At 40.3% G+C, this 13,388-nt stretch overlaps 1 protein-coding gene across 9 annotated transcripts in view; it reads right to left on the bottom strand.

Annotated features, from left to right (window-relative positions):
* FBLN1 (fibulin 1) overlaps positions 1–13,388 on the bottom strand; it is an 83,551-nt gene that overhangs the window by 46,795 nt on the left and 23,368 nt on the right. For 6 of the 9 annotated variants that reach the window (XM_075162080.1, XM_075162052.1, XM_075162060.1 and 3 more), the window contains 4 exons: positions 12,278–12,413; positions 6,020–6,191; positions 3,435–3,494; positions 1,115–1,216 (listed from right to left, as the gene is read on the bottom strand). In XM_075162080.1, coding sequence (XP_075018181.1) covers positions 1,115–1,216; positions 3,435–3,494; positions 6,020–6,191; positions 12,278–12,413 — 470 coding nt within the window. The remainder of the gene's footprint in view (positions 1–1,114; positions 1,217–3,434; positions 3,495–6,019; positions 6,192–12,277; positions 12,414–13,388) is intronic. The other 3 variants (XM_075162107.1, XM_075162125.1, XM_075162116.1) reach the window with 1 other exon arrangement.

Below are 13,388 nucleotides of genomic sequence, written 5' to 3'. Positions count from 1 at the left end.
AGTAAAGACATTTTGACCCCGTTGGTAACAGGACTTATGACTGCTGATTCACGGTACTTAAGAAAGAGGAGGAGGCTGTACTGAGTGACAGCAAAGGGCCAACGTCACCTGACCCAGCCCAGTTGCAGATGATTATAGTGACTATATGAACGAGGCAAACTTTCAGAAAACCTTCCCTTGCTCTGCCTCCCACCCTCAAATGGCTTAGGGACTCCCTGAGCCACAAGTTGCAACTTTCTATTTTATAGCTACTGGTAGACATTTCTTTTGTGAATTTTTTCATTTTCTCTTTGAACGCATAAGAATATTTGGCATCCACGTGTATCAAATGTAAAAGTTCTTCCTTTTTATATTTCACACTAGGTTAGTGTTAATCTGACCAATCATCAATATCTATTTTATATCCTGAAGTTTGTATCTGTGCTACTTACCTAGACCCCTTTTTCACTCAATGAGAGAAAAAGGCACTCCCGATGAGTACCGCTTTTCATCCTACAATAGCTACGCAAAACAGGCAAGATAAACTGTGCCCTGGAAGTGCTTGTTTCTCTCTAGCCACAAAAGGAGCCTAGGCTAACTAGCGCAGCAGCAGCTGTCCACATTGCACATACCTGAAGTCAAGTGCGATAAGCTGTATCCCAGCCCGTTTCATTTGATGTCCCTTTAGTTGTTCTTCTGGGAGAAACTTAACAATTCTTCCCCCTTGACCATTCCCATGCCACTCACGATATCCAAGACTTTCACCCCTTCTGTCAGTTGAGTCCTTAACAAGCTGAAGAATCCCACTTTATTTCATCTGCCTTATCAATTACTATCTATTACTATAAAAGAGAACAGGTATTTTATTTTGGTTTTATTCCTAACAATAAATTCAAGACCTTCTGCCTCTTCTCCACTCTAAATCCTTCACCTGTTCTACTGGTTCTTTCTTAACTCCATCTTCCCACAACTCTCATTCCAGCACTCCATTTAAATCAACTTTTTATGATCTCGCCTCTTCCCCCAGTTGGCATAAGCATATTCTGATCTCTTCTGTCTGGATTTTTTTTAATCTATTCTTGCTGTTTTAAAACAAGGATGTTGATAATCGAGGCAATGGTTTTATTTTTTTTACCTTCACAGTTGACACCATCTGGTTGAAGCTGATACCCAACAAAGCAGGAGCAGACATAACTGGATCCTGTGTCTCTGCACTGCTGAGAGCAGGGACCACCACCTAATTGGGTATTTTAAGAAGTCTTATATAATTAAGAAGCTCTTCACAGGAACTCAAACAAACCATTGATTTACAGGATGCTTGCTGATTTATTTAGAAAAGCAGATAACTAAACACACACATATACAAAAGAAGGAAAGGGCTAAGCACTGAAAGAAGTGCTTGTAATCACTGGATTCTTTTAGCTCTAAAAAAGAATACAAGAAGGAAGTAAATTAAGGAGTCGCTCATAGCCCATCATTGTTAGAAGTTGAAGGGAAAATGCTGATGAGCTCAGACACCTCCTCAGGTTTCGGCTGGGAAGTTAAAACTTTTTATGGTGATTACTATACAATAAGGAAGACAAGGTGCATCACCATAGTGAAACATTTTCACTATTAGCTGCATTAGGCTTTATTTTTAGCCCATCATTATTAGGACCATACACCTGAATTAGCTATAGCACGTGCTCTTTTCCTGCTCAGCAGGCAGGAAACATGAAAGGGAGAAGCGGGTACTGTGTGTGACAAAGGCTTCAGAGAACCTAACGGAATCAAGACTTACTACTGGGGTACTAAGGACCTAGTGAGGTGTGTGCAGGAGTCACAAAGGATGTGAGAGAGAGCTGGTGTTATTCTGGCAGACAGAAAGAGAGGGTACTATAGGAAATTTATACAAAATTTGGCTCATCATTAAGAAAACTTACTTTTCCTGATCTTGTTAAAAAAACCCTAATATTAAAAACATTTAATATTCTCACAATAGAGAAAAGGTTATATACTTCCAACTATTTGTTGTAAGATTATTGATATTCTTAGTATAAATAGAACCTGTCATCTTCCGTTTTTCAGAATGGCTGGATAGGCATTAAACATAAGGTTTGAGATAAGCACAATCAATGTGGGCAAATGCAGTTATAATACTTCAAACTTCTGAGTGAATTAAAATGATTTTTTAAAGTGCAACAATTTCTAATGAGGACAGGGCCATTAATACATGACAGAAAATCCGGTCTGTACACAATACTGGCAAAGGCAATGACATTCGAAGGAACCATAGTCTTGTGGTTGAAACGGACGGCTACCACTTTCTGAACCTCTGCTTATACTGTGAGCTCCTGTCAGCCACAGTAAAAGCTATTGTGGAGGTGTTGGAAGAACAGAATTAATTTCCTCATATACCATCAAGGTGCTCCAAAACAAACTGCTGGAAGTTCCACTGCCTAGGAAATTTAAGTTTGCCCTGGTGAAGATCGGAAAATCACAAGTAATTTCAGCATGCCAAGTTTATCAGAAAATATGCTGTAGACAGAAACTCTAATTTGTAATTAGTCATACCAATCTGTCTCTTGCAGGCAGCTGATTAACTGACAAATGCAACAACGGATTACATAAAAAAATAATGCTAGGAAAATATATAACACATTTTTCTATGTCATCTCTTATAATTAGCAGCTGGAGACAAGGAAGAGAGCCAGTATTGGCTTTGACTAGCTAATGACCTAGTAGACATTTCCATCCTCTCTAGTGTAATAGCTATACAACATGCAGCACAGTAAATCATCTCTCAGCTGGAATATAAGTCTATTAAATTGATTTTATCCTAAATAAATTACTTAGTTCTGAAATGCTTGTAGAAAATAATAAATCACTGCTGTTTTAAGTTTATAGACATGTAAATCACATGTGACAAGCAATAAATCAGAATACTTAGCAGAACAATATCCCAATAACACATTCTTCCCAGGAGGCAGAACAGCCTGACTAACCAGGACAATAGCCGATTTTCTTCTTTTTTTTTCAGGTGATGCATCTCAAAGGGAAACAAGTTTCATTTCATATTCAATCACCCTGATCATCCCAAGAGGAGAATAAAGGAATGCACATATTTAATATAGGATCCCCATGTTCTGAAGAATCCAGAGTACTCCATGGGTTCGATGGGTAACACCTCTAAGGTATTACCCACTAGAAGTTAAATAAAAGTTAAATGTATAGTCCAAGCTTCAGCTGGGTAAGATAAACTCCACTATGGGAGACAATGCCTCCCTTGTATTTAAGAACTACTGAGGCATCACATAATGGCCTACTATTTCTTAGAAAGGATCTTCATTCTGTTATTTTTACCCATAACTGGCCTAGGCAAAAGGTTTTGGCTAATCTCTAGATCTAAGTTTGCTTCACTTTTATTGGAGGCAATCACAAAAGAGCTGGCTAACAGGACTAGTCACCTGACTTACCTCTGCAGCCATCATGCAGATAAGGATCTTCTTGGTCTAGTTCCTCCTTTGAAATTTCAACTAAAAAGAGGAGAGATAGGCATTAGAGGAGAAAGCACTTTTCTTCTCACAGTAAAAAGCTGCCTGCTTGGGACGGGACTCAGACCAGGGTTTTGGATAAACCAGGACAAAATTAAAGAGCATTATTTACATATTTTACAGCTATTTCATACTTAAATTTGACATTCAAATGCACATGGCCATGGGGCATTTTCCATCTGACTGATTCAATATGAAAGTCACGCTGTGATCATAGATTACATATGGGCTAAGGTTTTCAAATGCAGGTTCTTAACATTAGGCTTTTAACCAGAGCTTAACCTCATTTTCATAAGACATGTTGTTGAGGCATGCTTGGCTTCCACTGACTTTATAGTAGCTTGGGGTACTCACAGTTTTAATGAAAATCAGATTAACCTCAGTTATTTATTTAGACTTCATTCCAAAAAGAATTCCACACCCAACTTTTGGGCACCTACTTATGGCATTCTTTCAAACGTACTTCATATACCTTAACTTGGAGAGTTTTCATCAGTGGTACTTCTGCTACATGGATGTGTCCTGAGAGTTCTTTCTCTCCACACGGAGGACATAAAAGGGCTGAATACACCCACTGCCTGAACCCATTGCTTGCCCAAAGGACTAGCTAATGGACTTCCTTCATTCCCGCCACTTTGAACGCAGGGGAAGCGGTAAGTTGGTAGTGAGATGTGTAAAAACACAATCTCAAAATACTCTGGTTATTGCATAGGAAGCTTAGTCTCATTTCAGTGATTATCCATAAGCCTATTCAACCAGCGGTCACTTACAAGCAAATAATACATCACGGATGCGAAAGCAAGTTTTTGTGCAGTGGCACAAGGCTGGGTTGGTACACTGAGTCCTCGAGCCACAGGGGTACATTTTGGTCGCACAGAAGCTAATGAAATCAGTTTGCCCAAGTCGGGTCTGGTTTTGTAGAGATCTCTGGGGACACAGAAATTACTCTTTACGTGACTAAGGAAGTATCATACAGGGAGTCAGCTTGCCGTACCCTCTGCAGCAGAATGCCCTGCAAGCCTTGCTATTGTGTAACACAAACACAAGGTGCTAGTCCAAGAAGCTGCCTTACAAAATGGAGACTGATGTCCCCTTCATGACTGGCAAAGGTGTCTATTCACGTTGCTTGCTCTGCCTTTCTACAGGCAATTTTTATTGACGATAGGGATATTTGACATATGTTCAGCCACCTGCTTGTTTCTTAAGTTTAATGACGAGAACATTGTCTTGCCCTGCTTGTTGACATAGACTCATCTTTGCAATGCCTAATGGTTATTATGTGTGCCATATAATAATAATAACCACATGCATAATAGTTATCCTGTGTGCCACTTGCCCACAAGGGTAAGTGGGGAAATACTGTACGCTGTGCTCACAATTCTGGATTTTCAGGTCTCGACATATTTCTTATGTCATGCAGGTACACTGAGTCTGCAAATTTTCGTTATTAGCAGAGTAGTCTAAGTTCAAGGTATCTACCAGTGCAGTCACTTCACCCAGTGCTAATGGACAAGGGGAATTCCGCTGCTGAGACAGCGGTACACAAAGAAACTGCCAGGGCATTTCTAAATGTTACTTGATAAGGGTGTACACTGACATAAGCCAGGTTTAAAAGACCTGAAACAAGACTGGTAACACACTGGCTGAAGCAGACCAATGTAAGCTTTTGAGGTGGGGTTTGGGTTTGAGTTTAAAGGATTGATTAGGATGATGTCTCCCAAAATCTGTCAGTGGTGATCTGCAAGCCAGACTGCATGTTTTCAGTGCTCAACTGCCCATGAAGGAGGCAACACTATACAGCATGACTTTTCTGCAGTTTCAGGCCTGTCTGCTAAGTGAAAAAGGCAAAAAACCCCCAAACCAGGTCTGTAAGGGTCAGTATGTCCACACTCATTCTCTTTGGCTCTGCGGACTAGGTATGGAGAAGGGTGTCAGGAGCTGCTGCCGTCTAGATGCCCCTCTTTTCTGAAAACGTTGAAACAAATGCAGATACCATGTTTTGCGGAAATGTTCAGCTCCCACAGACAGTCCAGGCATTTCAAACAGCCCCAGTTTGTGGGCATTTGTCTCTCACACAAAAGGCAACATCTGAATTCTGCTGAGCTGGCAAAGTCCATCTGGCTTTTAAATCCAATTAAAAGATTCAGTTGTCGATTTTCTTTTTAATTAAGAATTTATCAGTGGGCAAAACAAAATGCTATTGAGAATTAATAGCTTATACTCAGTTTCCAAGATAAGACCATTAGTGGCCAAAATAATCTGTCTTATAGTTAACTTCTGACACCAGGAACTGAGTGACCGCTTTCCAGCTCTTTTAGCCTCCTGTGGTATACAACGTTTCAGCTACCACTAGCCAAAAAAATGAGCTCCAAAACATGCATCATTAAATTACTCAGAGGAGATATCTCAAATTAGAGGAATTCCAACAGAAATAATCTAAATTACAAGCACTCCTTGTACCCCCTATCATTTTGTGTCTCACTCTTACAATTTGCAACATAAAATACCTTGCTCCTTTTTAGGAGCATCATCGCTGATGGACACATCAGTGCCTTCTTGACCCTTCACACAGCAAGCTCTGAAGACAATTCCACACTGGTATCCCATCTTCGGGTTGGGTTCACAACTCTGTCCTTGAACTTGGGCAGCCTTTCCCAGCAAACAACAGTAACAACATATCTGTTTTTTAAAAAAAAAAAAAGTCAAATCCTAGCCCTGAACAAATCAATGCAATTTTGTCAGTAGTGTCAATAGTGTTATCTCACCTTGGCAAACTGATGGAAAATTTTCTGCAAACTCTTTAAGAACTCCTGGTATACTTCGGCTGAGACATTTTAATCCGTAGTTGAGTTCAGTGAGCTATGTATCTGGCCTACATAGAGTCAAGCACAGAACCTGGGTCCACTTCTCACAAATATTGTGTATGTGTGAATTTGTGTGCAGGGTGATGCGGAGGACCAGAATCGTCCGCATACGTATATGGAATTTCATCGCTCCCTCCCTGCATAGCCCAGTTTCAAACACCAGCGAACAGTGGTCACTCTTAACACCTCTACTTCCCTTTTGTATCCAGTTCAATTAAACCGGGACATGATCAATGAAGCGCATGACTCAGTTTATAATTAAACTGCCTACTCAACTTCCCAGCAAAAAATACCCCTCTCTGAACTAACAGACAAACAAGCGAACAAACATGATTCATCCAAGGTTACTGTTAACAGGTCACAAAGAGAAGCTATTCTGCTCTGAAAAACAGACTACATAGTCAAACATTATTTAAAAGCATCACAGTCCTGACATGGCTTCCAGCAATGAAACTTGATCTGCCTCTTCCAGACCTGCTGAATTACGGCCCCGGAATACCCCACAGAAGTGAACACAGGACAAGTTAATCCCGTGGAAGTTTCCTTTTATTTTAAATTGCAGGGACACTGCTGATTTTTTCAGTTTTCTTCCTTGCTGTTAGAAAGCAGCAAAGACTTTTGGTTCTCTGGAACTGGTGTCTGCCAATTGCTACTGTCATGTAAAAGCAGATTTAAGCTTTTACTGTTAATTTTATTACTCTTTCAGACTCTTTTTTGCTTGAAGAAAATAGCCTGCACCATTAAACAGAGCAGATGGAATATAAAATAACTAAACATTGAATTAAATTTCTGTAATTTGGTGCTTTAAGCACCACGCCTATTGAAAAGAAGGCAACTATTATGCTTCTTTCACTACTCTGAGATGTACATCCCTGCCTATATTCTAAGTTTTCCCTTACAAGGTATTATATGTTTCTCTCTCTGCAGTGAAAGGTTCTTTTAAAACCTAGAGCAGTGTGAAAGTAAAATAATAAAATCCCCTTTCCTTGTTTCTTCAATCTTTTTTTACTTTACAGCATTTTGAAGTATGTAAGCATGCTATTTTGTACTTTGTCTTTAAATACACAACTGAATCCTTTCGCTGCTGCAGAATGCTGTATGGCAGGAAGTCTTCCCTCCTGGCCAGTGTTGGGATGTTGTTTTCACACCCACCATAAGGTTAAGATATATGTTTTCCCTTATTAACTACCGTTTGGTGGGATGGTTCCTCACTACCCACTTTTTTTACTTGGTTCTCCAACTACTTCCATCCAGTGGTGCATGCTCTGGTTTCATCTCTAGTATGTCTGGGTCATTTCCATCTTTTCTGGCTTTTCTGGATGATTTTAGAAAGAAATACTTGACGATCTCTTCCAAGAATTGCAACATTTCTGAATATTTATTCTGTCTAACACGTCTAACATTTTCCTGAGGCATCTTTCTCAAAGTTTTTAAGATCTGTCTATAATTTTGTTAGATTTCCAATTTTCACAGAAAAGATAGAAGACAGAAGTGAAAACTGAGCTGAAGATTCATTGTTTGACTTAAGCTTGTGTATTTTTGATAATCAAATCATATTTAAGTTACTGAACACAGCTGATGCCTTGCCAAATTTTGACATATACTTCTGGATATCCTCACTGCCTTCTACTGTCAGGCATATGAATTGACTCAATCTATTTATTTGTCTTGTCACACAATGCTCAAATTGGGAGCTACAGAGTTTTTCTGGGTTTTTTTTAGAGAGTGATCATTAATCTTGCCATTCTTGAGGTGCTGAATAACCTTATGTTCTTTATTTCTTCCAGGTTGAGCCACCACTTGAAAGACCTCTGTCTCCAGCTAATATGAATCGTCAAGTACAGAGCTTGCTAAGTCTTGCAATGTCTGTAAGAAACTGTATCTTCATTTAGCATAATTGTATGCATTGAACCATTTGTTCCAACTTGTATTTATTCTAACTCTGCATGAAGCATCTTGATTTAACATCTCGATAATAACTTATGTTGCTATACCACAGCCAAAATGATCCAGAGATGGAAAGTGCCAAATGTTTTCTTAATTGATACTTACGGTAACTGGCTTTTAATATTGACCCTAGCAGATTCTCCACTGGCACTCCCAAAGGCTAACATTTCCTGTTCAACTACTGAAAAAAGATGGAGAAGCTGATGAATGGCCTTGTGCTCAGAGCACACCCAGCACTCTGTAGACCCGCATACGTCCCCACATACCTCACCTGTGAACTCGGAAAGTCACCTCTTCTTTCAGTTTTCCCACTATGGAATGGTAATATAGCAGTGATAAGGCTAGTTTAACTCATGTTCATGGCGTACTCTGGTGTTCTGAGACACAAAGCAGTACGTCATTATAACTATCACTATCCTGGTAAGATTAATCTCAACATTTCCTTTTTCACAGTATTTTTTTCAGGGTTGCTAGCCTATTCTGAAAGACTTTGATCCTTTAGTCCGGAGTGCAGTCTAGACTCCATATTAGTTCAGTTCTTGATGTGTTTGCAGCCATCTTCCAAAGGTTGCCAGCTGCTCGGAGGCATGTTGCCGATGACCATTCACCCATTTGCTAGAACCATCGCTGCCTTCGTGGATGGTACAACCTAATGATCGAGTTGTTATTACACACTTTCACTGCCTGTAAGCCTTTGCTTCTTAAGTGATGCCGATAATGATCTCAAACATTTTTCCCTTTGCCTCTCCTTTGTTATTAGCAAAAGCCCATGCAGCTTCAAAGCCATGCCTTGATCTTCGTGTTTGGATCGAAAGCTGTGTCCTACTTGAAGTCCCATCATTCCTTGACTGCTCTTATATCTTGCCTTCTCACGGAAGGAATAAAGATGGAAGGAATAAAGGAATAAATAGTTACATGTGAGAAGTTTAAAGATTTATTTTTGGTGTGATTAGGAAGCACCTGAAATTGCTTTCATAAATAAGCTCTTTTAATTAATTAAATTTTGTAATAGTTCTTTATTATTTATGTCACCATTTAAGTTACCAGATCTGGAAGGATGAACCATGTATTAGCATTGCTTTTGTGCTTCTGTCCACAAGAGGTCTCTCACTTGCTGAAATCCAGACTAACCAGTAGATGATATGAAATACAGACTGAAAAAAATACAAATAACTCAGGGGAATTTTTCAGAACTTTTGAAGATCTGAACAAAAATAAAGAATATGTTCAACAGTCCAAAGCAATAGAACTTTTGTGCTCACCTAATATACACAACCAAAGTATCCTTGACAAAACTGGGGAGGTAAGGCCGTATCTCGATCTTTGGAAAAAGAAAGTACCTATGACAAATTTTGGGGAAAATGTCTGAGCACCTTAAAGAAGGTCAAATTTCTACAAGCTTCACTCTTTTCTGCAGGGCTGCTGTGGTAGAAACTTTCATAAAACCATTTCTACATCTCCCTAATCAGCAACAAATCCGGAAATTGATTACTGTCTTTTGATGAAGATTTTAAAGATTAATGATTAATTTTGCATCCTTTTCTTCAAGGCAAGAAAAGCTATGCTTCCAAAAAAACAGAGGAGTAAAATTATGGCCTTTGTTACCTACGCCTACCGCCTTTAAGTGTAAAAGCTGAGGAAAGTGTTTTCAAAATATGGTCGGTTTATCTTCTTTCCAATCACAAGTTTTGGATTTAAAAGAAAGATTAGCTGCCTCATTTGCTGCAAAGTGCTGTGATTAATCCTACTAATTGAATTACTAAATCACCCTTTCTGCTTCCTTGAAGGTGACAAAGAGGATCCAAAAGATTTCCCATGCTACCTAAGCTAAACTAAAACGGACCAACTTAGGCAAAATGAGATTCAAGCCCATGTGAGATGGGCTTAGTGTGAATGTAAAAGTTTACCACAGCAGGGCACAATTGCCAGACAAATTGTATGTCTCAAGGTCGTCAGATTAAAAATGTATTCAACAAAAGAAATGATGAATTGTTCACTGGTATTAGATCATAAATCATCTATGTCCATCACGGATCAAAGAGATTATCTACAAAGATACTCCTACAGCTACCTCAGTACATTTAGTAAGTGTAGGATATTTCTATTAGGGAGTGGGGGGGGGGCAGAACGTGGCTCACAAAGATTAAGTAACACTGACTATGTTTATACCAGTAAATTAAACAGGGACAGAATATGGGCTCAGGCATTGTCCCGCAATCGTCTGTAATGTTTAAATATTAGCAAGCTGTAATGGCAACTAACATCCTCTCAGACGATGCTAAAGCATATTTTGGGGTTAGCACAGGCCAGCGAGTGTTCCCAACAGCCCTCATGCGCTGTGTTTTGCATGGAAAAGACATCAGTTACGTGACATGAGTTGTGCTGAGCCATTTATTCTCAGGGCCAGAGATCAAGGCCCAGTCCGTTTTGTTTAATAATACAGCTGTCACCATGAAAACCTGCCATCTTTAAAGAAGTCTGGCCATTTTAAAAAACAACATCATTAACTCTTCTTCCTCATGCTGACAAGCCCACACAGGGAAACATCAGTCAATTGATGGGAAAGTGGGTTTCCTTGAACAGCTGCATTCTGTTTTAGAGTTGTCCCATGGCATACGTTTAAAATAATGCTGCTGTTATAAACCTGCCTCTGGTAGCAAGCACTTGAATCTGCAGAGTACTCGCCATCACAGTCCTTGTTCATCTGTTTGTAGCCCTTCAAAGTACTGACACAGAGGGCTAAATATTTTTTCACGCTACATCCAGATTGGGGTGGACAGGCTTCTAACGGTACAGGCTGCAGAGAAGAACCTCCACGCCAGGAGCAGGGCATACCCTGGACGTGGTCAACAGGTGAGGTATGTCCCCTCTGTGGGACACGCTGCACCATGGGACAAAATCACGCTGCACATGCAGAGGAGTTTGTGTCAACCCAACAATGCCAGCCTCATCAGCCTGCGTTACCTTTCTTCTACTCACAGCGAGAACGTGGGTTACTTTGCAGCCCTGGCATCAGCGGCATCCTACTGCCAGGAACATGATCAACCCGGCATTTTGGAGAGATAGGCAACTTGTAAGTCAGATGACATCTGCCATCTACTATACAGTAGATTTTTTTTAACTGAATGAACGAAAACATTCAGTATCTTTGGCAGTGGGCAGAAGTAAAATCACTCTCATCTATTTTCATGACCACTGAAAGAAATCCGTAATAGGACGAGAGCTGTTCATGACTGGGTCATGGTCAAGGTCATGATCTTACTGGTGGAACTTTCTCCCAAAAACACTCTGCAGAGTGGTATGAATACGCTCACTTTCAAGAAAGGAGAGACAAAGATAGTAATAAAGGTGGAGGGCAGGGCACAGATTAACTAAAGATGCCAACGACGGGCATTTTTATTCTAAATCCAAATGGTATTATCACAAGCTTACAAATGTCTCCATTCAATTGTAAATCAAAGTCATGTTAACTAAGGACATGTACACAAGCTGGAATTATAAGTACGCGGAGAGGATTAACTCCAGTCCTACCCCTTTGGACCACCAATACTGAAAACCACTGAGTTTGACCTTAGGCCATGAAGCTCTAATGAAAGCTAAAGTCTGAAACGAGACTGAGTTTCTCACCCATCCCTTCATACAGATTTGATGACTTCTCTTCATGCAAAAGCAGTTTCCTAGCCAATTACCAGTTCAAGACTTTCCACCCATTTGCATTTAACCCTCTGCCTTTGCTAAAATGTAATGAGACAGTCTGCTTCACTCAACGAGGAACTGTTTCCCTCAAAGAAGCACAAAATGGACAGCCTTAACGGAGACACGAGGTGTAGGTGGGAAAAAACTGTTTATGTGCATCAAACTGAGTATGGTGACCTTCAGAGTCAACCCTTAATACCAATCTAGACAGTCAATACCATTTCTTAAAGATGAACAGGAGTAGCTCTAATGTCTCACCTTAAAGTATTCAGCTTCACAGGTGGAATTTTCACCAATATGCGAGTCACACTCCTCACGCACGTTGGCAAATTCAATCCCATCTGAACAGTACTGCTTCTCCAACTGGCTGTGGCAGCACTGTACCTGAGTCATGCTGACAAAAGGATGGAAGCAATGGGAGAAGAATGTCATATATAGGTAAAGAACAGATAATGCAAGTTTAGACGACTAGCACTTGTACTAGTCTCAGGGAAAAAGGTTCCTGTGGCCACGCGTTTTAGTTACAGAGTAAAAATATTCTCTAGGAGAAGGCAGAACGTCTTAGTGATACGTTTAATACAGTTAAGGTCTGTCCTAACAATTTTTTTAAGCAAATGGATACCTTCAAACACATTTGCCACAGGGCTCAAGGTCTCCAGGACTTGCATTTTTGCATGTTTTGTGACAGCTGGTGGCTGAAGAGAGGATGGCGAGAACCAAATCAGTGCTCCGACTGACGGAGGGGAGAAGACAGGCCCTGGACATTGTGAGAGTCTGCACCTGGCTAGTCAACCCTGGCACCTGCTGCCCCTTGCTCAAACAAACAGGTACGGCATGTTGAAGGAAGCTTATAGCGTTGCTCTGTGGGACAACTGGAGATAGGGGGAGAAGTGAAGATGCCGAGGAAAGTCACAGTGAGAAACAAGTGTATTTCAAGCAAGTGGTGAAGGAAGACAACGGAGAGAAGAAGAGTATTACAGGGCAGGAAGATGTGGAGAGGAAACACGGTATAAATCTACAGGAAATTCAGCTTTGTTACTTCCACTGCTCATAAAATCATTCTATTTTAGCCCAGTTTCAGGGAATAAATTGAAAACTCCATCCTGTGGAAAATAATCTGCATGAGGAGGCTTTAAACTCCTCCACTCCTGTTGCCTCTGCCACTTGCATGCAAAGCCCATTCAAGGAGGTATCTCCCCTCTCTCCACTCTGTTTTTAGGTGCGACTCTGCCTTGTTGGGTAGCGTTGTGGGTGGAGCTTGCAGTTTAAAGCTCTTCCACCGCTACCTCCTGTAACAGACACCGGGAAACAGAGAAAAAAGTTAAAGAAGAGTAATAAATCAGATTACACATACAAGGATATAAGCATA

This window comes from Calonectris borealis, chromosome 1, assembly GCF_964195595.1.
Source record: "Calonectris borealis chromosome 1, bCalBor7.hap1.2, whole genome shotgun sequence".
Classification (NCBI taxonomy): domain Eukaryota; kingdom Metazoa; phylum Chordata; class Aves; order Procellariiformes; family Procellariidae; genus Calonectris; species Calonectris borealis.
Note: the sequence above shows the minus strand (reverse complement) of the source record. Positions and strands in the feature narration are given on the sequence as shown.